The 26,781-nt window shown below is 42.7% G+C and overlaps 1 protein-coding gene across 1 annotated transcript in view; it reads right to left on the bottom strand.

Annotated features, from left to right (window-relative positions):
* The window catches only part of PCSK2 (proprotein convertase subtilisin/kexin type 2), a 127,670-nt gene that overhangs the window by 85,985 nt on the left and 14,904 nt on the right, over nucleotides 1-26,781 (bottom strand). The window contains exon 2 of the mRNA XM_001515364.5: nucleotides 15,043-15,147. Within this exon, the coding sequence (XP_001515414.2) occupies nucleotides 15,043-15,147 (105 nt within the window). The remainder of the gene's footprint in view (nucleotides 1-15,042; nucleotides 15,148-26,781) is intronic.

Consider the following 26,781-nt stretch of genomic DNA (forward strand, 5'->3'; position numbering starts at 1 on the left):
TGGTATAGAAATAGAGATAGTAATAGTTAGTAAAATAGCCAGTGTATAAATAGAGAGGAGTTTCAAAAACTAACCAATAACATATTTGCAGCAATTTGGTTTTCTATAGGTTATCATCATTTACCAAAGGTCATTAAGCTCCTATGTTCAGGGCACTGTATTAGGCTTGGGGTACCTATAAAAAACACGTTAACTCTGATTCCTGTTTTCAAGGGCCTTACATCATGACCTTCACCAAATGAATTAAGCAAATTAGGCAGACATTTCCTCTGAAGTACAAGATGACAAACACCATCCATACCCCTTATTTTCTTCTAGCATTCAACTCTGCAGCTCAATAACCTTTTCTCTCATTTACTGCCTTGTAGGCAGTACTTTCTTCAGTACTACTAATTACTGTTCAGTTTTGCATCAAACTGGGCTCCAAATTATTTGCATCCATTGTTGTGGTTGTTTGTCCAATGTCAGAAGGGGAAAGAGGAGGAATTAATTGCTGAGAAATCCAAGAACATAAAAATGTTTCCCACATCGACTTACATAGAACATGGAGCCAAATTTTTTCTCCGCCGAATTAAGAATGCTTTATGTTTGATGAGGTCTATTCAAAACTATTTATTGAACAGAAGGGAGAAATACTGCACAGCAGGGCTGCCACTATGATCTGTTTTTCCCTGGGCTTTGACATCAACATACATACACATGCACAAATACACTTAATGACATGCATGTACCCCCCCCCCCCATATTACTACTACTGGCCTCCGGCAGAGTGCTTGACTTAGGTGATAGCCTCTCTGTTGCCAACTGTAATTTTAAAATACAAATTTCATCCATTATAAAATGAAGAATTAAATATTTTGCAATTCAATTGTATGTCCTTAAAATACACAAAATATCAGGCGGGTTAATGATAACTGCGGTATTTGTTAGATGCTATGTGCCAAGTATTGTACTAAGCTCTCTGGGGAAGATACAAATAGGTTGGACACAGTCCCTACCAAATGTGGGGCTCACAATCTAAAGGAGAGGGAGAACGGGTATCTAATCCTCATTTTACACATAGAGGCACAGAGAAGTAGTGTGACTTGCCCAGGCTCTCACAGGCAAATGGTGGAGGCAGGATTAGAACCCAGGTCCTTTGACTCTCAGACATGAGCTCTTTCAACTATGCCAGGCTAGTACTTAAGGGTGGGTGTGCATTAAGTTCTAAATGCTAATAATTAGGTTGCGATATTCTTTTTCTTGGTTATAGCTTTGGAGGGAGAACCTGGCTTTAATAGCAGTTGAATGCTTTTTCAGTGTCACAAAATACAATTTCATTCAAGTGGTCAGTCACCAGCCCTGCTTTCTGATGTCAACCTTTTCCAACTGCCATATTAAGGGGTTCTTCCAGCATGAACCTCAGGTTTGGAAAACTGGCATCCACTGGATGATGTTTATATTACTGGTTCTGAAGCATTTTTTCTGCATGCCTACTTCAGTAAAACATGATCAACAAATCATATTTGAGTGCTGCTGTGTGCAGAACACTGTGCTAAGTGGTTGGGAGCATATAACAGAGCTGGTAGACTGTTCCCTGCCCACAAGGAGTTTACAATCAGTCAATATTATTTATGGAGTACAAATTACTTTAATGACTACAATAGTGGTCAAAGATAGGATCCCTGACCCAGGCGCTTATAATAATACTAGTGGTGTTGGTTAAGTGGCTACTATATGTCAAGCACTAGGGTAGATACAAGATAATCAACTCAGACACAATCAGTAAATAGTAATTGATTAAACAATTACCATTATGTTCTGGTTTGGTTCTAATGAGTGAAGCCAATTTGCCAAACAGATAAAGCACCGAGGCTACTATGGAGGTGAAAAATCTCAAATCTGTCTAGGTGGAGTTGCATATTCTTAGATGTTGTTTCATGTTTATCCCTTTCTGAATTCCTGAATTCATTATAATGGAGCAAATCAATTATCAGATTTTCAAAATCCCCCAGCGTTTGAAGTCTATATGTGGATTATTATTTTTTTTTTAGCAAAACCATCCCTTTGGTTATCATGAAAGTAAAAGAAATTCATTAATTTAAAAAATACTGGGTACTGGAGTTCTGAAAAAAGCTACTTACTCAGTCCTGTCTTCTTTTCAAAATTTTTCAGTTCTCAGGTCCGCTGAAGTAACAGCTAGAATTCGGACCATCTGATACCTCCACCCACTTTCAAAGGGAAGGAGATGTAGTGGGGTGAGGGGTGGGGCACAGCGAGTTGCAGAGAGACTGTGTCTCTTCCTTTTCTCCTACATATTAAGGTCCCACAGCATTTGTGCCCAGGGCACACTCTCCAAGTACATAGAGTGCCATTTGGGGATGGACTTGCAGATGGGATAGTTGGTGGTGGCAATTTTACTACCAGCAGGGCAACAGTGGCAGAGTGGATACAGCACGGGCCTGGGAGACAGGAGGAACTGGGTTCCAATCCCCGCTCCACCACCGGTCTACTGTATGACTGAGCAAGTCACCTCACTTTTCTGCGTCTCATCAGTAAAATGGGGATTAAGACTTTGAGCTCCATGTGGGATGGGGACTGATAGTACATAGGGTAAGCACTTAAATACTTATTATTATATTTAGTAATTATTATTACTCTTGCAACTTCATGACAATATGGCTCAAATGGCTGATTTGGGAGGGGGCAGGATGAGTGAGGGTGTGTTTCTCTAACCACTTGTTTTTATCAGCTTGTATCCTCCTGTGTGGCTCGGTAGCCACTGTGGAGGTGTGGCTGTTGGGTGCTTCTGGTTCTTTTCTCTTCACTGCTGCTGAGGGAACCCAAATCAGGATCCAGGTTTTGTACGTGAATGACAGACAACCAGAACAGAATTCAAGGCCATGCTGATTTCACAACATTATTTCTATTACTAGTCTTTACCTTTTAGGAATCCACTAGGATTTCACTAAATCAACCAAACAGGATTTGGAGTTCAATAATATTTCCTGAAGAACGGCTGAGTGGGTCTGTTCTTTTTAATAAAGTGAAGGAACAACAATAATTTAAAATTTTCAGAACACACCAAGGCAGGGCTTGCTCAATAACAGCTTTTCCAGTACCTTGTGGTAGATTAGTAGATAACTTTCTACTATCCAATACAAATAGCTAATTATGACACTACCAACCACTCAATCACCATGAAGCAGAGAGCCAGGCACATCAGTGATGCACGTACAAAAGACTTATTGTTGTTTCCTCAATATAATCAACTAAATGGATGATGGACTATTTTTACCTCATGTTTTGATCATCGCTAATTTCAGGCAAAACCAGTCCATCCCAAAACAACTCTCTTCCTACAGTATGAATAGTTTTCATTTCTTCTCCCTCCTACAAAATTAGAGAGGCATTTTATTTTTGGCACCTCCAAAGTATATCATATTAAGGGCTCAAAATATATTTCTCCCGGCTCCCCTCTGAGGACTGTAGGATTCAACCCTTAAAGCCTGGGATGTAGGGCCAGACACTATTCATAAGCTCTCCCGACTGTGTATTCTTTCCCAGCACTTAGAACGGGGCTCTGCATATAGTAAGCACTTAATAAACATTATTACTACAACTACTCTTGGCCCCATTTAACCATTTTAGCTCAGGGCCAGAAGTAATGTGAAACTCTCCACACTCTTTATGCAGGACCTATCATCTACAGAACTGGTGGCATTTAGCTGAAATGGAACAGTTCAGATTTAGATGAGATATTTGATGGGTTCCCTGTGATTGGGGACCTCTCATCATCTTGGTCAATTTGGAGGAAATACAGGGTTGTGATTGGCTCTGGTTCTTGGAGGATAGGAGGTTGGGGGGGGGGGTGAGGGGATGTACTCAAGCACTCAATTGATTGGATGCCCCAGAAATTCCGGGGTAAGAAGACCTAGAATTATCCCCGATGCCTAGGTATTCCCAGATTGCTGAGAAGGAAGGCCTCAGCCCAAGGGGGACTCATCCACTCCTGCCCACCCTAGAAGATTGGACCCAGGTCCCCTCCTTCTTTCTCAAACCCCCCAACTACTGAACCCTTGCCTACCCAGGCCCACTGGATAATCAGTCATGCTGCGCTTTCTGACAAATAGTGACACTGCCCCAGTTCCAGCCAATCCACGCTGCACTAAAGGAGGGCTGACACCGCTCCCTGAGATACCACGAACTTAGATAGAATATCTCTTTGATTTCCATAGAAGAAAACAGATTAGAAAATTGCTAAATGATAGCCTGAGCTCCAGAGTGTTTAAGAAGAAATTTCATGAACATACATAAAAGCATCATTATTATTATTATTCTGTTATTCTAAATGGAACACTTTCAGGGATGGCTGGGAGGTAAGGACATTGATGCTTCGAGGCACTGGCATGTCACTGCACATAAGCAGGGTGCTTGACGATGTTCCTCTCGCAAGGGAGAAGAAATTAGAAGGCTGAGTTTGGGTATAAACACAGGAAGCAGCATGGCCTAACGGCAAGAGCATGGACTTGGGCATCAGAAGACGTGGGTTCTAATCTTGGCTCTGCCACTTGTCTGCTGTGTGACCTCAGGCAAGCCACTTAACTTCTCTGTACCTCATTACTTCATCTGTAAAATGTGTATTAAGACTATGAGCCCCATGTGGGAATGGGACTGTATCCAACCTGATTACCTAGTACCTACCCCAGTGCTTAGAACAGTGCTTGGCACACAGTAAGTGCTTAACAGATACCATAATCATTATTATTATTATTATAAACATGCCCTTACACTATTTTTGCACATTTGAGCCAGAGAAAAAGCCCTGGTTCTGACTGATAACTTGCCTGCTGTAAAAGGTAAATAGAGACATGCATCAGACCCAGGATTACCATTCATCCAAGGTGGGCGTATTTAGTTAAGTGTGGAGCAAACACGTCCTTCTGTAAAGTGTTTCCCTATTTAAAGGCATTTCCTTCCATAAAGAGCCCTGTTTTATTTCTTCTTTTTCATCTAACAGAATATAGCAATTTGCGAGCTAAAATAGTTGGACCCCAATGCAGACCAGAAATCTGTCTTTGACTTCAGAGTATCCAATTAACATCTGATAAATTTGCAGGTTTAGCCGATAGTTGTGGCTAACTACTGTAAATATCCTTCCCTTGCTTGCTTTCATCCAGTTGCATTGCTCCTTTCATGAAGATTTTATGGGTGAATTGTGAATAAATTGCTCTAATAGTCCCATGGGCTCTTTGAGATTATAACCCTCCATGTCATTTATATTTTATCTGTTCTGAGTATAGGCTATATAGAACAGAACAGGGTGTTCAACCAATCGTATCTAAATTGCTCTGTCTGAATTAGACTGAAAAGCATTATCACGTTTTGTCAGAAAAGCAACTTCAGCAGCAGCAGCAATTTCTAGTCCTTTGTCATTCTTCTGTACCTCATCTATTTGGAAGGATTGACTTTTAGAAATAATAGCAGTTACAATAATGCTAATTAACATGAAAGAAAAGGGTCTAGGGCAGTTACAGATTGGGGTTTTACATGATCTAGGTCCAGCTAGTTTAGTATGAGAAAATTCCATTCTTCTCTGACGATGCAATTATTGATTATGGAAGAAATAACAACATCACATGGTGGAAACTGTTTTTCAGAAAACCAAGAAAACCCAATGAATGCATTTCACTAGATACAGGAATAGACTATCAATTGTTAACTAAGGCTTATTCAGTCATCAGAAAAGGATATCTGTATGCATAAAGAGCAGTGGATGGGGGATTTTAGTGACAGGCAGAGAAAAGTGACCTATCATACCAATCGTGCACCTAAAAACAAGTAACACTTCCATCAGGGTTTCCTGACTTCCTAATTGCACCGATAAGAACAAAAGTAGGATTGTCAACCCCCTCTCAGGGTCGCAACTGGAGAGTTTCTAGTTCTCTACCAGTCTTGACTATGGGAGGGAGAGTCAAGCCCAGGCATTTCTATTCCTAGCTTGGGCAGTGGCTAGCAAGTGAAGGTAATCTGTTACATGTCAAAACTCGCCTGTGCTGGGCAGCAGCAGCATGGGAGAGGGTCGAGGGTGGACACTAAAGTTTACTGCGTGTAAGGAAGTGATAGTAAACCACTCCTGTATTTTTACCAAGAAAATTCTTTGGATACACTACCATAAGGATTGCAGATGGAGGTGGAGCATTCTGGGAGAGATGTGCCCATGGCATCGTAGGGGTCGGAGATGACTCAGTGGCATAAGACAAGAATGCCAACTGCAGCAGGCACCAACAATCAATAGTAATTATTGAGTGCTTACTCTATGCAGAACACTGTACTTAGACTGTGAAGTCCCTGGGGAACATGTCCAATCTTGTTGCATTATATCTTCCCAAGTGCTTAACTCAATGCTTGGTACATAGTAAGCACTTAATAAATACCACAGTTTCAGTAAGCGCTTAAATACCACAATTATTATTATCATTATTGAACTAAGCACTCTAGGGGTTACAGTAGTATTAACAGACACAATGTCTGTTCTTGAAGGGCTTATAATCATCTTTGTCCTATTTGAATTTCCTACTAATCTTCCTGTTGCTCCACCAGTCCAGCTCCCCACTCTAGTGGCTCCATGGCAGTCGTGATTCAGTATGTTGTTTGCCTGTCCCCACCCCCAGCTAGCTATCAATTTCTCCACCTTGCCTTGGGTCCCTGGCCTGTCTATACAATTTACACTCATGCACTAGCCTATTTTTACACAGTGTGATTTGAGCTGCATCAGAAAGTCATGCTGAGCTTGCAGAGCATGACATGAGATTCAGTGGCATTAACTACATCACTTCAGCACAAAGTAAGCATCATGAATACACATTATAATAGAATAAACAGACATTGTGCTGAATAGTATTATTGCCCCAGTCTTAGCATTCTGGTTTGTCACTCATTGGGTGATTTGCCAGGTCTGACCACACATCCTGAATTTGAAGATTCTAAAACTCTAAGGGGAGAAAAAAACTACAGTCCCCAAATGTGACAAGGATAGGAAAAACATCACTGATTTTTGTGAGTCATGAAATTCAGGACTTTTTTTTTTCCCACTGTCCTGGTAGATAATACTTCATTGGCCCAAAAAAACCAAATAACCAGTGTATAAAGTGAGATATAGAGGGATAATTATAATAGCTCAGACAGAGCACAGTTTTAAAAAAGGAAACTGACATTTCTAATTTATGGGCCAAATAACTCATCTCCAGAAAAGGAGCTTGGGTATTTTTTAAATTCAGAAATTATACTTCAAAATTGACCAATCCAAGATACTGATAGTCAGTTTCCAGGAACAAATGAATCCCATACTCATTTATATCAATGTCCATCTCATCCTTTGGGACTGTAAGCTCACTGAGGGCAAGGAACATGCTACCAACTCTGTTACATTCTACTCTCGCAAGCACTTAGCACAGTTTTCTGCACACAGTAAGCACTCAACAAATACGACTGATTGGTATTTACTTCAAACTAAAGTCTCTTCATTATGATGTTGCTGCATTATCTTTTGAAGATGCAAGGAATTCATGTAGTAGACTATGAAACAAACATTAGTTTAACTAGTCTACTTTGCATTATTTCTACAAGCACTTGCATCTTTTATGGCACCCTAATAGTCATACTGTCACCCACTCTCAGTTTTTGCTTCCAAGCTTGATCACGTTGCTACAGCTGAAGCCAAACAAATGCCTTGAGTTCATTACTGAGCACAGGTTCTCACTCATGGTTAGCAGGATGGAACTATAAGTTTCCTTTATCTATGCTTGCTTGATCTTTCAGTGCATGGACTCTGAATTCCCTTAGCACAACTTTACATTGATTTCAGCATTAGTGAATCTTTCCAAGGAATTTAAATTTGCTTTGGCACTAAATAGAGACCTGACCAGGTCATTCATTTTCTGGGGAATTCTGTTTCTTTCAGATGTCCACGATGACACGGATCTGGATGAGACTTTCTGGATTTAAAATATCTTAAAGTATTGAATGCTTCTTTGCAGTTTGGCTAAAACCAGGATTGTGTGACCTCTGGCTTGCAAAAAGCTTCCCGGAAGTGTTTGGGGCCCCACTGCCTCCTAAACCGTTCCGGCCAACCGTTTCTCTTCCCTCATTTTACTCTACCCCTCCCCTCCCACCCTGGGCAATTAGGAAAGCTGTGCAGGGTGGCATGGGCCAGGAAACCTTTCCCAATTAATCCTCTACACCCCAAATTGTTTTAACTCAGTAGCCATACTTAGCACTAACGTACCGAAGCCCATCCTCAGCATTTGTGTCTATTTACCACACCCTTATCACAGTGCTCTGCACACTTTAGGCACCCAATAAATACCATTGATGATGACATGATGATACATTTATTCCATTCTACATTTAGGTATTCATTCTGATGTATTCTGATATATGCAGTCCTCACACCTATGACGTTCTGAAGGCTATATCTCAAAGTCAAAAAGTTTTTGAGTCAGGACAAAGAATTTCATGGGGGCTCCTGAACCAAGGTTGGTTACCTTATTTGCAGGAAAATTGTCCATAATCGGCTACTTAGTTATAATTGAATAATACGGTTAGATTACTGTATTTCTGTATAGGCAGACAGGTTCCACAATAGGGTAGCTGGTTGACTCTCTCTGGTGATCAGGTATTCCCCTCGCTTGATCTGTTCCTCCTGTTCTCTTTAAACTTTTCCCTTCCACTCCCATCTCAGTTTCTAAAATTACTTCCCTATGGCTCCAGACTACCTCTTCTGTCCCCAGTGAGAGTGCCATAGATGCTAGTATTGAATAGTTGACACCACCAATGTGTGGTAAAGCACGTAAAGAGGGTGTAGATTTAGAAATGCTGTACAAGCTGTTAACTTAAAACATCCTAAGTGGAGAACTGCCTGTCTTTCACTTTGACATATTCACTCTACTACCTAAAAACACACATAAAACCCCCCCAAAATTACCCATTTTATTCCTGTTCTTCTGCCTTCTCCCATTATTTATGCATCAATTTTCTAAGGTTCTCACCACATTCAATAGTCAGCTCCTTGTGAGCGGTAAGCACGTGTTTTGCCTCTGTTGAACTTTCCCAAGCACCCGATACAGTGTTTTGTACTCAGAAGGCTTATTACTGCTACTATTATTATTATTAGAAGACTTTAATAAATTATATTGATCAACTGACTGAAAGTGGCTGGCAGGACTGAAGTCAGAAGCTTGACTGTAAGAGGAGCCAAGGACAAAGCCGAGAGCAGGCTTAGAAGCAGGAGTTGGGTCCCATAGGGTGTAGAATCGTTAGCAAGACAAAGACCAACTCTGTGACCACGCCAAGGCCTCCTTGGACCTTCTCTCCAACCGAACATGTCCCTAGAGTGTGAGTGACACCGGACAAATAGAATGCCACAAAAGTCCAATACTGAGCCTTCATTTACAGCTAATTTTTAGTTAGGGACCACCAGGATCATATGGAAATGTTGTGTGGGACTAAATTATCTGTGGTCTCTTCTCTGGGAAATGTGATGCTGCACCAAAATTATTAAAATTCCATCAGTATTCTGCTTCTCCTCCAAATACAATCTCTTACATAGCATAAAGAGGGTCCGGGTTTTTGGGTCTCCTGACAAGTGGCCCCGGGGAGGAAGCTGCTTGGGGTCTAAGCCCAATTTTTGTGGCTGAAAACAGCCAAATGTGATTGAAGAATCTCAGTAGAATGCTCTCTGAAGCATTTGAGCTGCAGTTGGTTACATTCCCCATTCTGGTGGTTAGTTCCCACCTAGAAGCCTTGCTTGACACATAGAAAGCGCTTAACAAATACCATATCAAAAAAGTGCTTTCACTGCTTAGAAAACAGGCAGGGTGGGCAGAGCTGGCTGGGAGAGAAGCATTCTGGATCTGTGGGAGGCTAGGGAAGGGAGTTAGCATCCTGCTAATGTTGCTCTTTGGTGGAGGTAATGGGGAATGGAAGGGAGGTAAGTTAGAAGCAGCATGGCCTAGTGGAAAGAGCACAGAAAGGGGAGTCAGGGAACCTGCCTGTTGTGTGGGACCTTGGGCAAGTCACTTAACTCCCCTCCACCTCAATTTCGCCATCTGTGAACTGGAGACTAAATACCTGTTCTCTCTCCCACCTAGACTGAGAGCCCCATGTGGTACAAGGACCGTGACCCAACTAACTTGAATTTACCTCAGTACTTGGCCCATAGAAAGTGTTTAACTAATACCACTATTATTCTTATTATGAGAGCATTTTAAGCTCGATTTCCATCCCAAAATGGGTTTCCTGCAGTTGCTCTGAGGGATGTCTAGAGAGGCTCTAAACAGACTTAACATGGCCTCTGTAACTTCAGAAGGAAGGAGCTGTCATGCTTGCTTTTTTCTATGTAGGTTTATGCCAGAAAAGGCACAATATACTCTGGGAAAGAACCCTGATGATCCACCAAAACTCTGATGATCACTGAATGACAGACACACAATGGAATAGAGCACAATGGAGTTATTTAGGAGCAGAATTCAGGCCACTCTGTCCTCTCAGTTTATAAAATATAATTTTCAAAATCCACACTGAAGATGAAAATTTGACCCAGATTTTGTTCCCTAGCTTTCCATTCTTTCCCTTATCTTTCCTGTATGTAAGGAAAAGGGTCTCATATAAGCATCACCACAAGCCCCTCATCTTCATGTTTTCATGGATTCCTTTGTCTTTCATATGCAGTTAATCTTTTTCTTCTCAGTTTTCAAGCCTACCTACTCAAGTTCTCCTGCCTCTAACTCGCCTTACATAATAATAATAGTAATGATGGTATTTGTTAAGCGTGTACTATGTGCCAAGCACTGTTTTAAACGCTGGGGGTGATACGAGGTGATCAGGTTGTCCCACATGGGGCTCACAATCTTAATCCCCATTTTACAGATAACAGGCACAGAGAAGTTAAGTGACTTGCCCAAAGTCACACAGCTGACAAGTGGCAGAGCCAGGATTAGAACCCACGACCTCTGACTCCCAAGCCTGGGTTTTTTCCACTGAGCCATGGTAGACTCTTCTTCCCTGAAGTTCTTTAAGAAAAGACTGTTTCATTTAACTGGGACTGTAGGGATGGTGTCTTGTGCCTGGAAGCAGAAGACTGGACTAGATGGGCTTCTTCCAACCCTAAGAATGATTCAAAATTTGCCTTTTTTCTTCCTGCCCTCAAGATGGACACTCTGCACTGATGAAGGATAACAGTGATGCAGCTAATAGTGATGGGAGTCTCCTTTCAGGAACAGTGAACCTCTGTCCTGTGCAGAGAAACTGACTCCAATAATGGTAAGAATAATGATGATATTTGTTTAGCACTTAAATTTGTGCCAAGCACTGTACTAACAGCTCTGGAAGGTAGAACATAATATTAAGTTGCACACGGTCCTTGTCTCACATGGGATACACAGTCTAAGCAGCTGAGAGAACAGGTATTGAATCCCCATTTTATATGGGAGGAAATTGAGGCATAGAAGTTAAATGACTTGACCAAGGTCACACAGCAGCCATGTGGCAGAACCAAGATTAGAATCCAAGTCCTCTGACACCCAGGCCCATACTCTAATGCTAGTTTCTTACACTGCACCACTTTCACCCTCTCACCCTGACCATGCATGGCATAACTTTGCACATATTCAGGGTGATTGGACAATTTCCTCTTGCAAGGGAGAGAGGGGGAAGAAATTAAAAGGCTATGTTTGGGTATGAACACAGGAAGCAACAGGACCTAGTGGCAAGAACACAGGCTTGGGAGTCAGAGGACAGGAGTTCTAATCCTGGCTCCACCACCTGTCTGCTATGTGACCTTCGGCAAGTCACTTAACTTCTCGGGGCCTCATTTATCTCATCTGCAAAAGGAGGTTTAAGCCTGTGAGCTCCTTGGGGGAGATGGACTGTGTCTAATTTGATTATCTGGTACCTACCCCCTTTCAGTACAGTGCCTGGCACACAGTAAGTGCTTAAATCTCACTGGGGAAAAAGAGATTAATTGACTTGCCAGAGGTCATTCAGCAGACCAGTGGCCAACTTGGGACTGTAAGTCAGGTCTCTTGAATTACAAAACATACTCATTCCACTAGGCCACACTGCTTTTCTGAAATTCCCTCGGCATCTGACATGTTATGAGAAAAGTGAAAACAGTGGGCCTAAAATCACTCAATCAATGGTATTTTTTGAGTGCTTACTGTGTGCCGAGCACTGTACTAAGCACTTGGGAGGGTGCAATAGAGTTGATAGACATGTTCCCTCCCTATAGGGAGCTAACACTCTTCAGAACCTACAAACGTCTCAACCCATCCCAGCAAATGCTTTTGGCAGTCCAGGCTTCCCTGTGTCTCCTGCATTTTTTTTTCTGGGATTATTAAATGCTTATTATGTGCTAGTAGATATAAGATAGATAAGATAACCAGGTTGAACACAGTTCCTGTCCCACACAGGACTTACAGTCCAAGTTGGAGGGAGGAGGATCCTCATCTTACAGATAAGGTACCTGAGGCACAGAGAAGCCAAGTGACTTGCCCAAAGTCACACAGCAGAGAAGCAACTGTCTTGCCCCTGTTCCACAAATTACTCCATGCTTCTTCCCCAAAACACTTTCATATATTATCAGGCACTCCCTAAGTAGAGAAGCTAAATAAATTGATCTTTCTTCTTTGACTTGGTTGAAAAACTATTAAGTGAAATAGGGGAGCCTGGGTAAAAGTCAAAATAGATTACATGCCAAATATTCATCTCGCACATAAATATAATAGTTAAATGTTTTTCTATCTATAGCAGTTGGACTACCAAGCTGTCTCATGCCATATTTTTAAACCACTACCTAGAATACAGAAATGATTCCAATTTTCAAAGAAAGTTCATGGTCTCAAATGCACCCCATCAGCACACATTGTAATAATAGCATCAGTCTGACCAGAGAAAGTCTGCTACAAATAGGGTTGGTTTTTTCTAGTTGTCCACACTGGGGCTACTTTGTGAGGATTGATGGTGGCTAGAAGGCAGAGGGGACTCCAGGATGCAGGAGCATTTTGAAGGAGTAAAGAGGAGCTGAGCAGACATAAAAGGAGACTTTTAGCCTGGCCTCCATCAGAAAGGCACATTTATAAAAGCTCACTGAGGTTCCTCCTGTACACCTACATGCTTTGTTTCAAGGGTGTCATTAGTAGAGAATATTGCCCTGGTGACCCTAGAAGATATTTGTTCATGCATTCATTCATTCAACTATATTTGAGCATACACATGTGACTTTCTGAAAAAGTATTAGGTAAAGAGAGCACTATGGCTGTTTACTTCTCTTTACTGAGCATAGTGTTTAGTAAACCAGGTTTAGAACATCCTCAGACAGTATTTATGGCAAGCCTACTTTCTGAACTAGGTGCTTGGAGAACACAGAAAAGCTAGAAAAGAAGCTTACAGTCTAATTACAGTAATCTAGAGGACTACGAAGAGAACCATAGTTTAAAGACTGGGTTGTTGGAGGAGCTCTAGCCAAAACTGTTGCTGAAGTCAGAACTGTGGCATTACGCTTGGGACTCAGAAGAGCATGGGCCTGGGAGTCAGAAGGTCATGAGTTCTAATCCCGGCTGCACTGCTTGTCTGCTGAGTGGCCTTGGGCAAAATCACCTCACTTCTCTGGGCCTCAGTTATCCCATCTGTAAAATGGGGATTAAGACTGTGATCCTCTAGTGGGACAGGAACTGTGTCCAACCCGATTTGCTTGCATCCACCCCAGTGCTTCGAACAAGCACTTGGCATACAGTAAATGCTTAAATACCACAGTTTTTTTTCTTATTCATTTCAGCCACTGCAGCAAGTTGTGTTGGCGGCTATGTGACAGGGTCTAGCATCGAGGACATAAGGGAGCACTGGTACCCTAGAGCCCAGGGGAGATGCAAATCTCCATCCAATGGCTGCCTTAAATCACTCTGCACATGGGCAGACCAGATTCAATTAATGCCAATTTGGTTCATGGCCAGAGGACACAGCTGCTCCAGGAACAGAACGGTGCCAGCTTTGGCGAAGGCCCCCAGAAGATCACTTGGTCTCAGCTGGCAGAATTGCTAGCTTGGCGTCAGAAAAGCAGAGATAAAACTGCTTTCCTGGGCAGAGACCTCTCTCCCAAGGCAGGGAATATGACTGGCCGAAAGAACGGGATCAAGAGCTAAAGCAAAATTGCATCGGCCCCGCCAGTTGGCTGTCTCCTGGATCAGGTGCTTCAATTAAAAGCCTGAAAATAAATCCCACCGAAACATTCCCATGCGAAGGCATACAGGAAATAGCAACCTTATCCCACAAGTCACAACAGGTCTTAGACGATATAGTCTAATACATTCTAATTTGCATTTCATGTTGGCATTTCTCCTTGTTTTAGTCCCTGGACACAGGACAAGCTGTTATGTTACATAAACAGTAGTTCATCCAGGGACCTAACACAACACTTCCACTTTAAAATGAGATGATTAAAAGAAACCTACCGTCAGTAGCATCATAAGCTTTCTCTGGAGGAGAAATGGGGAGTTTCACTGGGAAACTTTCCATCTGTGACCTCAGAGTTCAGTGTTAGCAGATCAAAATCGCTTGGGGTTGGGTTTGGGAACTACTTATGTCCAAATTTCCATTTTGCTATTTCTTGGAATGTATTGTTAAAATAAAAGTCCTTTGTTTCTAGTTTTGTCCTCATCACAGTTTACCTTAACTGAAGAATTTTTCTAAAATGCTTTCTCTGACAATGGCCTCCTGTTAGTTTTGAGCAAATCAATTAATTGCTCACTCTTCATTTCTCCATATCTAATAGGGGGGAATGACAACTCCTCACAGAGGTTTATGCTAATTCATTAATTAATATTTATAAAGCACACTAAAGATGCCAAGAGTCTTCTAATTTAAGCTCACTTCACTATTTTTTCTATTTCAAGATCCTCACAGCTTGATATATGCAATTAATGATATTCATGTTTTGTAAGTTACCTGAAACCCCACCAGGAAAGGTTGGCATGGAAACCTTGATGAAAATCAGGAGACAAGACTCACCCTCGGGTCCTTCTCCAACCGCTTCTTGTGTTGAAGACTGCGTTTTCTCTTGGCTTTGGAGAGGCCATTGTGGTAAAAATGGTACATGCCATCTACAAAGGGAAGCTGAGGAGAGCAACAAAGAAATTTTTAGATGACTGTCAAGGAATGGTAAAACCAAAGTCAGCGGCTAAGGAAACATACCTCAGTGTGTGTATATGGCATGGCTTACCCAACTAACTGGCTGGGGAAAATTAGCCCAAACTATTGTTTCCTAAATCACTGAGGGGGAAAGCTAGTTAAATTTTCTTGGGTGATTTGTAATTGAATAGTAGAATAAGGACTAAATCAACAAACAGCCATTTATTGGTGTCTTAAAACCACTTAGATGAGAAATTAGGGCAGCTACAATGGCTGTCTCGTGTAGTAGATGAGGAGTCGCAAGTTCCATCACATATCCTGCTGGGAATGCAATGTTATGAAATGACAGCACAGTCACCATTTTGTGGAAGATAACTGATTTGATGTGAACCTAGAACCGTTCTCTGAGGGAACCCCAAACCCTAAGTTTGTTCCAGAGCCTTTATATTCCCCACCCAGGTCAGGGTGAAGACAAGTACAGTAATCCAGTTATAGAATTTGGCTGCAGGAGCCATAGTGGAGGAAACTTGACAATAAAAATATTTTTAAAAGGACATAAAAGCATCCTTTACCTTATCAGAACCAGCCAGAGGACGTGTTAGCTGAAAATTGGACATGGCCAGTATAGCTGTATAGCTGGCCACCCTATCAGCAAAGAGAAACAAGCTTTGGTCTGCCTGTTCAAAGGCTAAAATGAACAAAGGTGGGATCTGATGAAAAATTTAATAGGCTAGACCTTTCTTTTATGCTTACTTTTCATTCAGTGTTCATGGGAAATAATGAAAATTTAAATGGAAAAACATTTTTGGGAAACAATGGACCTGATTGATTAAATTGGACTAGAAACTCTTCGAGGGCAGGGGCAATGAAGAGATAAACACCTATGTCTTCCTTAAGCCCTGGAAATTTCATCCGATCAATCCAATTTAGACTGTGAGCCCCATGTGGGACAGGGACTATATCCAACCCGATACACCTGTATCTACCTCAGCGCTTACAACAGTTGTTGACACATATTAAGTGTTTAACAAATACTACATTTGTATATTTGCTAAGCGCTTACTATTTGCCAGGCACTGTACTAAGCACTAGGCTAGATATAAGCTAATCAGGTTGGACATAGTCCATGTCCCACATGGGGGTCACAGTCTTATTCCCCATTTTTTAGAGGTGAGGTAACTGAGGTACAGAGAAGTTAAGTGACTTGCTCCAGGTCACCCAGCAGACAAGTGGCAGAGCCAAGATGAGAGCCGAGGTCTTTCTCAGGCATGTGCTCTAGGCAATGCTGCTTTTGCTACTTTAGAAAAATAGCTGAGGCAGGAAATAGGAAATCAGGCTAGTACCTGGGCAAATGGCAAGCAGTTTATGGACTCAGTATGTCAGTTTCCTTTTTGGATAAAGGGGGAAAGAAATATTTATTTTTACTTCTTAGAAATGCTCTGCAAATGAACTAAACAAAAATTTAACAGCTATTTTTGCCCCTTTGAAGAAAGCCCCAATAGAATCCTATAGTCTGTGCCCATCTCTCTCTGTTTATTGGAGAAACCTTACAAAATGAAATAACTGCCTTTAAAAAAAAAAGAAAAGTAATTGTTCCAGAAGCTGTATTATTCAGACAAAAAATACAATGACCAAAAGTATTTTCAGAAAATTAGTTGGGAGTTTCTGCTTGGTCAAGTTGGTCTACTAAAGAAGTCAGAAGTCAATCATTCAGTTGTTTTTACTGAGTGCTTACTGAGGATAGAGCACTGTACTAACACTTGGCAGAGTATAATACAATAGAATAGGTAGATGTGATTCCTGATTATTTATCTATTTAACCTTCCAAGCTTCTTTCTCCTCCTTCAAATATTTGTTAATGGCTCGTGTCAATCGATCAATCAATCTCCTCTTTAAAATTCTAAGATCCTGGAGGGCAGGAATCATTTCTCTTATTCAATCCCTTCTGTATGCTCTTTATGGATACACAAATTTGTGCCAGAATACAGTCAGCAGTCTATAAACACCACTGATTGGACAACTAGAACCCTCTCGCCCATCTTTAAAGTCCTTCTGAAGTCACATCTCCTTTCCCAATTAATTTCTCCTCTCCCCCAGTTTTATTCCCGTAACTACCATTCCAGCACTTCGTGCCAGCCATGCACTTATGTACTCACAACCACCTGTAGCATTTTATACCCACCTTAACACTTATGCACTAACTGATGAATACAGACCTTTTCCCATCTTACTCTTCCTTGTTGTTTGTTTTATAGGTTGTCTCCCCAACTAGATTATAATCTCCTCCTCTTTAAGGTCCTTAATAGAGTGCCCTGCACACTGTAGGTGCTCAATAAATTCACTTAACTTCTCTGTGACTCAGTTTCCTCATCTGTAAAACGGGGAGTCAACACTTTTTCTCCTTCTTACTTAGACTGTGAGCCTCATGTGAGACAGAAACTGTCCTACATGATTATCTTGTGTCTATCCAAGGACTTACTGTAGTGTTTGGCACACAGTAATCACTTAAACACTACATTTACTATTTTAATTACTGATAATAATAAATACAATTCACTGATTGATTGAGGTGTGTACATAGTTGATGGTGTGCGTGCATTTCAGTCTGCCACTCATCCAGGCTCCAAAATACCCATGTCATCCATGAGGGAAGAGGGAAAACCATAGTAACCTGTTGGCGTGGAGTCTGGGGGATGGAATCTGGTCCACCTCCTAAAGCACAAATTAACAAAGGCTAATGCCATTAAAGAAGGAGCCAGGGCCTCTGGCTTCAGCCAAATGCTACACATCAGATTGTTTAGTTAGCTGACAGGAATTCCCCCAGCTCCCCTGTTTACATCTCCGCCTCACCAATAAGGTTTCCCCAAAACTTTTCATATCAAAAGCCTCTGAATTTATGTCCCTCAAACCTCTTAGAAAGCTATTCCCCAATGCCTTGGGCATTTCTCATTCCAGCAAGTCCACAAATGGTGTCCCCCACCCCATTCCCACTCATCCTCAAGGGAACGGCTTTCGTTGGAGTCTGGAATTGGAAGCAGGCTGTGGAGCCTCAACAGGGCTACTGTGGGGAGATGAAAGTCCCTAATATGTTCACTGGAGCTTGATTCAACTCCGAGAATCTGGGTCTCCACTCTACTCCCTTTGACCATACGGAGGCATTTTGCTGTGAGGCTACTCTCTCCCTTCCCCAGAGTTCTTTTCCCCAGAGTTCCCTGAGACCTGCAAAAGGCAGAAATGCACTGAGGGAGAGAAGGGTCTTAGCCCGAGGAAAAGAAGCTCCCACCCCTGGCTGGAGCTGTCTGGGACTCACTGGCCTCTGTTATGGGGGATTTCATTTACAGATGGCAGGGTCTGGGGCAAGTCCAACCCGGAAACCTGAAACTGAGAGGAAACAGGGATAAAGTAAGGGAAGCTCTCAATTCCTCTGGTCACCCCCAGTCCAACAAAATTAGGTCCACAGAGGGACTGTACTAAGCGATTGGGTGAATTAGCAGCCGTGATCATTCCCTTGGGGATCTTAAAGTCTAATGGGTGAGACGGACGGTAAAATCAATTACAGCTAGGAAGTAATAGACGGTATAAGTTATGTATATAAGTGCTATGGGGATTGTGAGTGATTAAGTGGTTAGGTGGCCAGAGGATCTGATGAGGATATAAAATGAGAGATTAGATCAAAATCTCACCTTCTCTTTCTCCTTCCCTTATAGCTTGGGGACGTAGATTTGTCTGCCAACCCATCAGGCTCCAAATCCACTTTCCCCTAATATTTCATTCAATCGTATTTATTGAGTGCTTACTGGATGCCGAACATATTTCCACTTCATCCCCAGGTTTCTCTGGGCACCAAATTCATGGAAAGTTTAAAATGCATAAGGGGACTGGGGAGAGGGGAGGGATAAGGAAAGCCAGGAACCTCAGGGAAGGGAGATAAGAGATGGACTATCTGTGTGGTTGAAATTCCCCTTAGTACTCCCAGTCTCCTTGGCTTTGACTTTATCACTGAGGGCATGTGAAGGGAGGAAGAGGAGGAGCCACAAACACCGTGGGGAGCAAAACTGATCTCCACGGACAGGTAGTGCTGCTTGGGAACCCGTTCCAATCCCGTGACATGTGTGGGTAGCATTTTTCCCCTACTCACCCAGCCAGCCTCAATTTGAAACTGTCTGGCTAAACCAGGATTTATGACTACCCTGCTGAAATGGACATTTTTACTGGAAATTTGTTAGAAATTCCACTTCCTGGGATTGATCCAATTTGAGTGTAGATATATGGAGACAGAGGATCTAGGAAGGGCAAAGGATTGGGCTGGAGAAGAGAATAGGGCTAATCCAAATTTTGTGGTAGAAGAAGTTTCAATCTTATTTGCAAGTCTGACACAGCACAATAGTTTCATCATTATAAGCCTGACCTTCAAGCTAACACACTTCTTGTTGATTCTTTTTCTTTCTTTTCTCTTTGAAACTCAGATTTACTATTATTGTAATAATAATAGTGATATTTGTTTAGCACTTAGTGAATGCCAAGCATTGTATTAAACATGGGGTAAATACAAGATAATCAGGAAGAACCCAGGCCCTGTCCCACAGAGGCCTCACTATTTGAGGGGAGGGAAGAACAAGTATTTAATTCTCATTAACAGACGAGGAAAATGAGCCACATTAAGTGACTTATCCATGGTCACACGGCCAGCAAGACAGAAGCAGCATGGCCCAGTGGGAAGAGCACAGGTCTGGGAATCTGAGGACCTGGATTCTAATTCCAGCTCCACCACGTGTCTGCTCTGTGACCTTGTGCAAGTCACTTAACTTCTCAGTGCCTCAGTTACTTTATCTGTAAAATGGGGATTAAGACTATGAGCCCCATGTGGGACATGGATCGTGTCCAATCTGATTAAATTGTATCTACCCCAGTGCTTAGTACAGTGCTGTCACATAGTAAGTGCTTAACAAATACTATATGTACAAAACAAAGTGGCACTGACAAAATTAGAACCCAGGTCCCTTGACTCCCAGGTCCATGCTCTTTCCACTAGGCAACCCTGCTTCTGTTCTTAGAGAAAATGAATGAAGGGTTTCATTAGCCTAAGAAAGCACTGAACATCAATAATAATACTTAATGAAGGAAACTACCCAGGAAGGAAGAGCTTTTACACTGGATAATGTAACTGTAGGTTTGGAAATCTGGGTGGTTATCAGTATGTCTATTATTTTTAAAAATAATATTCCTCTTAGGCAACCAGGGAGCTGAAAGAATTAGAATTATATAATCACATTTTGAGGAGGAGGAAAGTACAAGTTATGTAGCACCTGCCACTTGCTCACCTTCTCCCAATCTCACTGCTTAAACTGCATTCTTAAAAATAATATTGTTTTCACTGATTTCTCGTAACTGTGGACAGGATTCGGATTTCAGTACAGGCTTTCCCTTCCACCCAGCCCCCCGACAAGAATTTTATAGCGGAGCAAAATGTGAGACCTCTAGGGATTATGGCCCCAGACTTGGGAAAATAAATCAGAGGAAAAGCACTACGGAGAGAGGGAGAGCCCTGAGAGAAAGACATGCATGTGGAGAAAGAGAAGGAGGGAAATCCAGCTAGACTAAAGCTTGGGCAAGAATACAAACCCACCCAACCACAAAGAGACACACACATATACCCCTTCTTCTCCCCGCCTCCCCCCCAAACAGGTACCCAACAGGATCGTCACTGGTCATCATTGGTGGTCAGGGTGCTTCCATCACTGGAGGCAGGAGGAAGCCACAGACTACACGGAGAATCGGAGATGGCCGCAGTAGCCTGTGAGGGGAAGCTGCAGTGCAGTGCAGCCTTCCCTGCTGCGTGTGATCCATTCACCGCTGCCCTTCAGCCTCTGACGTGGGTTTCCTCCGCGACCCGGGGCTGCTCTCTGGAAGTCAACCTGGACTGTTGGGGGCCAGCAGTGGCAGCCAACTTGGCAGCACTGGAGATGGCTGCACGAGGACTGCGAAGTGTTACGACTTCCCCACCCTGCGGCCGCTGGCATCAACCTCTCTGTACCGCCGGCCCCTGCAGAGGTTGCAGGTATATCGCAGCCGCTACTCCCGCTTTACCTCAACCAAAAGTGGGGACTTACTGAGGAAATCAGCCATAATTTGGAGAATGAGGAATGGCAGCCACAATTTTGTGCTCCTCTCACCTACTGAAAGACAGCTTTTCACTTGGCTAACAGAACCTAGACCCAGATTAGGTGTGGCTAGATAACAGCCAGATTCCTCCTGGTTACTCTGGGGGTCACAGAGGCCCTTCAGATGCTTCTAGGCCAATGAATGCCTAAGGGAAACTTTTAACCCTGAAGTTACACATGAATAACTGATGGTGATGTTTACCTCCAAGAACCTAGGATTTAATCCAGTGCAAAACACTGTTTGTGTACGGGAGAAGGTTTTCCATCCATGCAACTGGTTTCTTTCCCAGACACCTGTAAACGTGCTTTGTGGAACTGCTGCTTGTGGTTCTGGAAGTGAAATCAATTGAGTGAGCTCCCCTTGGATTCCTGGTGCCTTCCAGATCGCCCAAAATGCAGGTTATTGGAATTACTCCTTTTTACGAGGAGCAGCAGCTAAGAAGTGGCCTGGTTGATAGAGCATGGGTCTGGGGGGCAGAAGATTTTCACTCCATCTGAAATGCCTAATGGCATGTTATACAGGGCCTAAAAAAGTATCATATTAGTCCCTCCCCTATTCTTTGCTACTCAGTGAGCATACCATTTTCCTTAGTCACTTCCTGTTCTGATTTACCTGAAACAATTGTTTCTTTAGGGCCTGTAATCACTTCCACCTATTCCTTATGTAGAACAGGTTTTTCACCCCAATTTTCATTTTCTTGTTTATGTTATCACTTTCTTCCCAGGCCACAAGCAATCATTTTGCCTCTCTGCTACAAAAAAAAAAATCAGGATTGAAGATTAAAGCAACATCTCAGGGAGGCGAAGCATAACTCCACCCCAGAAGGGAGAAGAGCATCATTGCTCGTCACTTTGGGGGCTAACCACAGCAGCAGGTGGTCTGCGCCTGGGTTTCTCCTTCCTCTACTTGGGCTCCCACTGATTTCAAAGAGGGAGCCATATGGAAAAGAGGCCCACAGGACAAAGAAAATACGGCTGTGTTTGAGACTCACTCTTTTCAACCAGATTTCTGGGGTCTTCATGCCTTGGTTAGTTATTAGCTCGCAACAGTTAGCATTTGTGCAAGCAATTTCCACGGCTGATCCGGTCTGAGGACATTCCATTTCAGAGTCTCTGGTGACAGGTGCATTCATTTCAAAAAGACAAATGGGGATTAAGTTTGTGAGCCCTACGTGAGACAACCTTATTACCTTGTATCTACCCCAGCGCTTAGAAGAGTGCTTGGCACATGGCAAACGCTTAACAAATACCATTATTATCACTGCTTAAAACAGTGTTTGACACATAGTAAGCACTTAAATACCATCGTTATTATTATTAGTCAGGGGACTGGTTAGAGAAATCCCTGAGCATGAGATGAAACCATGACCACCGATAACACCCAAAGGCAAATGTTTATTTGGCAACTCACAACTGTCTGAGCCATTTAGGGGGACATGGATGAACAGCCAACCACGGCCCAGGCTGGATTGTGATTGTTGGAGACCAAAGAGACGATAGGGGCCAGGGCCAGGGCTCCCCCCGTGGTAGCTGGAAGCAGGGTTCCAGCCAACGGCAGATAGGCCAAGCGGCCAACAAAATTCCATCTATACCGAGTAACTACTGTAACTTGGACATGGTCCGTGACCCACAGGGGGCTCGATCCAAGCCCACCTTCCTCTCTCTTGGCATTTGTTGCTGGGACCATATGGTGAGCCCAAAGCCGTAGGCTCTGAACTACAGTTTTTTCTGGCTCATCTTATTTTATACCTTATAAGTATTTTTATTAATAAGATCAATTGTTAGTTTCTGCAGTGATTCAGTTAGGACTAGCTTACTTAAAATAATGACATGATTCTGCATTGCCGCTGTTTGTATGGATAAAGAACGACAATGAATTTTGCTAAGATGAGCCTTCCAAAGGGAAGAATTGCAACTTCACAGAGTTCACAGAAGGCTTAAAAATAATAGTAATTACGGTATTTGTTAAGCGTTTACTATGTGCCAAGCACTTTTCTAAGCACTGGGGTAGATACAAGGTTATCAGGTTGTCCCATGTGGGGCTCACAGTCTTATCCCCATTTTACAGATGAGGTAACTGAAGGCACGGAGAAGTTAAGTGACTTGCCCAAAGTCACAAAGTTGACAAGTGGTGAAGCTGGGATTAGAACCCATGACTTCTGACTCCCAAGCTCATGCTCTTTCCACTAAGCCATGCTGCTTCTTAATCAGATTTATTGAGAGCTTATTCTATGCAGAGCACCGTACTAAGCACTTGAGAGAGTACAATTTAACAGAGAAGGTAGACATGTTCCCTGCCCACAAGGAGCTTACAGTCCAGAGGGGATGTCAGAACTGAAACAAATTATATGTACAAAAGTTCTGTGGAGCTGAGGCCGGAGTGAATAAAGGGTATGAATCCAAGTGCAAGAAAGGTGAGGGAGAACGGGAAATGAGGACTTAGTCGGAGAAGGCCTCTTGGAGGAGATGTGATTTTAATAAGACTTTGATGGTAGGGAGAGTGATGGTCTGTCAAATATGAAGAGGGAGGGAGTTCCAGGGCAGTGGTAGGACATTGATGAGGCGTTGGAGGCAAGAGAGTCGAGAATGAGGTACAGTAAGTAGGTTGGCATTAGAGAGAGAAATGAGCAGGCTGGGTTGTAGTAGGAAATCAGTAAGGTAAGATGGGAGGGGGCAGGGTGAATGAGCGCTTTAAAGCCAGTGGTAAGAGGTTTCAATTTGTTGGGGTGGTGGATGAAAAACCACTGCAGGTTCTTGAGTGGGGAAACATGGACTGAAGGGTTTTTTTTTTTTTTTTTTTAAGTAAAATGATCCAGGCAGCAGAGTGATCTAAGGCCTGGAAAGAGGAGAGACAGAAGGCAGGGAGGTCAGAGAGGAGGTTGATGCAGTAGTCAGGGTGAGAATATGATAACTGCTTGGATCAGCATGGTGGCAGTCTGAAGGAAGGGGGAGGGGTGGCCAAGAGATGCTGTGAAGGCAGAATTGACAAGATTTGGTGACAGACTGAATAGATGGATTGAATGAGAGAGATGAGCTAAGGATAATGCCAAAGTCACAGGCTCTGAGACAGAGAGGGCGTTGGTGCTGTCTACAGTGGTGGGAAAGTCAGGGGGAGGACAGGGATTGGGTGGGCAGATGAGGAGTTCTGTTTTGGATGTGTTACATTTGAGAAGCCCCTGAAGATGGGCCCGGATCGGTCTCTGCCTTTCAGGGTATTTCTGGACTTATGGCCTCTCAGGCCATTTGTGATGGCCTAGTCTGGACCAAGACCCTTGGCTAATCTGGGCCCAGAAAGGAAGCATTGGCTTAAACACTGCCATGGTGCCTTGAGGGATTCTGCATAAACCAGAAAGTCTCTATCACATTGGCTTTTTTTTCCCCCAGGTTTGGAGAAAGTAGGTTGACCTTTAGAAAAAAATGTTTATAATTTCCTATGAAGCTCTGGCAATGGATAATTATTCTAATTGGTGTAATTTATCTAGGCTGCCCGAATCTCACCTACAGCTACCCCCTTGGATATCCTCTAGTTTTAAACCAGCAGAACTATGTTTAATCCCATTAGCTAATCGGTTTCTCCAAAGGGAAAAAAAAATCCCATTTTATCTGAGAGCAACAAATCCATTCAGAGCTGAACATTGCTCCCCTGGGCTAGTACAGTCCCAGGTTTGCAGTGCTGTACTAAGAAATGCCTGATAGGCAAACATTACAGGAATTCCAACCTCTTTAGAAAGCAACAACAACAGAAATCACAACATTTTGACAGTGTTAAAATCTAAACTTTTTAAGGGTCCCCTAAATAGTCCTTCAGTGCAGTGGCTTTGGAAAGAGGGTGTTATATCATCACATCAAATAATACAAACAACACTATGGTATTTGATAAATGTTTACTATTTTCCAAATATTTTGCTAAGTGCTGGAGTAGATTCAAGATCATGAGGTTGGACATAGTCCCTGTCCTTTAACAGCACAGGTTGCAAAGTGATCTCATGTCCCAGAAGACGTTTGCCAATCAATCATATTTACTGAGTGCTTACTTTAGGCGGAGGACTGTACTAAGCGATTGGGAGAGTACAACATAACAGAGTTGATAGACACCTTCCCTGCCCACAATGCGCTTAGTTTAAATGAATAATAATTGCATTGGTTAATCACTTACTAGATGCCACGCACTGTACTGAGCGCTGTGGTAGATACAAGATAATCAGGGTCCACATGAGGTTCACAGAAAACAAATGGAAGGCATAGTAAGGGTGGCCTGAGAATTCAGCAGCTAAAGGAGTTTTTTTACACATAGTGATAGTATTTACTAAGTGTTTACTATGTTCAGAGCACTATACTAAGCGGTGGGAGAGAATACACAGGTGGGAGTTAGATATGGTCCCAGCCTTCGTTGTGTGTGTGTGTGTGTGTGTGGGAGGGGGTGAGGGGTGGGAGGGAGTGCTCACAATCTAAGAATGGAAGAGGCAGGAGAAAGAGGACAGGCAGAGTGCAAGGTTAGAGTGTAGAGTCAGTCAATTGTATTTACTGAGAGCTTACTGTGTGCAGAGCACGGTACTAAGCACTTGGGAGAGTACAATACAACAATAGAACATACATGTTCCCTTGGCCCAGTGCACTTCAGTGGGGCCGCACAACTTTTCTGGTCTGGGTGGAGGGGAAACTATCCGTTCTGCTTTTGATGAACTTCCCTCCTACCACCAACTCCTCACAGCTTATCGAGTTGAGTAGAGAAGATGCTGCCTGGATGGGAGGGCAACCAGCTCCCACAAATAGGTGATTCTTCACTTGAACTATCGACCTGCTCCAAGCAAAGAAATCAGGGGGTGGATGAAGGAAGTTGCTTTCCCCTTGATTTTCACAAAGGGATCTTGAACTAGAGGACAGGGCTCAAAATCATTAAATACTATAATACTGTGCATATTGGGGACAATATCTTTCTGTGATCAAGGCCAGTATTCGATGATCTGTACAGTTGTGATCACTTCCAATTCCCAGAGGAAAAGCTGTTATGAAATCTGAGTTACGTAAGTGGACGCTGTTATCAAGAATCCAACCTGCAAGGAGGTGATGAAGAGGGCAGGTAGGATGTAGACGATAGCAACAGAAGAAATAACAGGAGCCACCAGTCCCAAGACCACCTAAACTGAGATTATTTAGTAGGAAACTATCCCAATTTTAACAAGTGACATAAAGACATCCAGAAAAAGCTACACTGACACATAAAAAATCAATCAGTGGAAGGGCACCCTAACAACAGTTCGATAAAATAGGTACACATGCTGCATTATTTAGATGAATAAAGTAAATGTGATTTCACCAGAACTGAAATCCAGAACTGAAATCCAGACAGTTCCCTTAAACAGATGCCTCGCATGCAAAATAGGAACGTGACATTTCTTAGGCACTTTAGTCACTCGTCAACTGAGGAGGCAAGAGAAATTATGTCTTTTGCTGCCAG

This window comes from Ornithorhynchus anatinus, chromosome 9, assembly GCF_004115215.2.
Source record: "Ornithorhynchus anatinus isolate Pmale09 chromosome 9, mOrnAna1.pri.v4, whole genome shotgun sequence".
NCBI lineage: Eukaryota > Metazoa > Chordata > Mammalia > Monotremata > Ornithorhynchidae > Ornithorhynchus > Ornithorhynchus anatinus.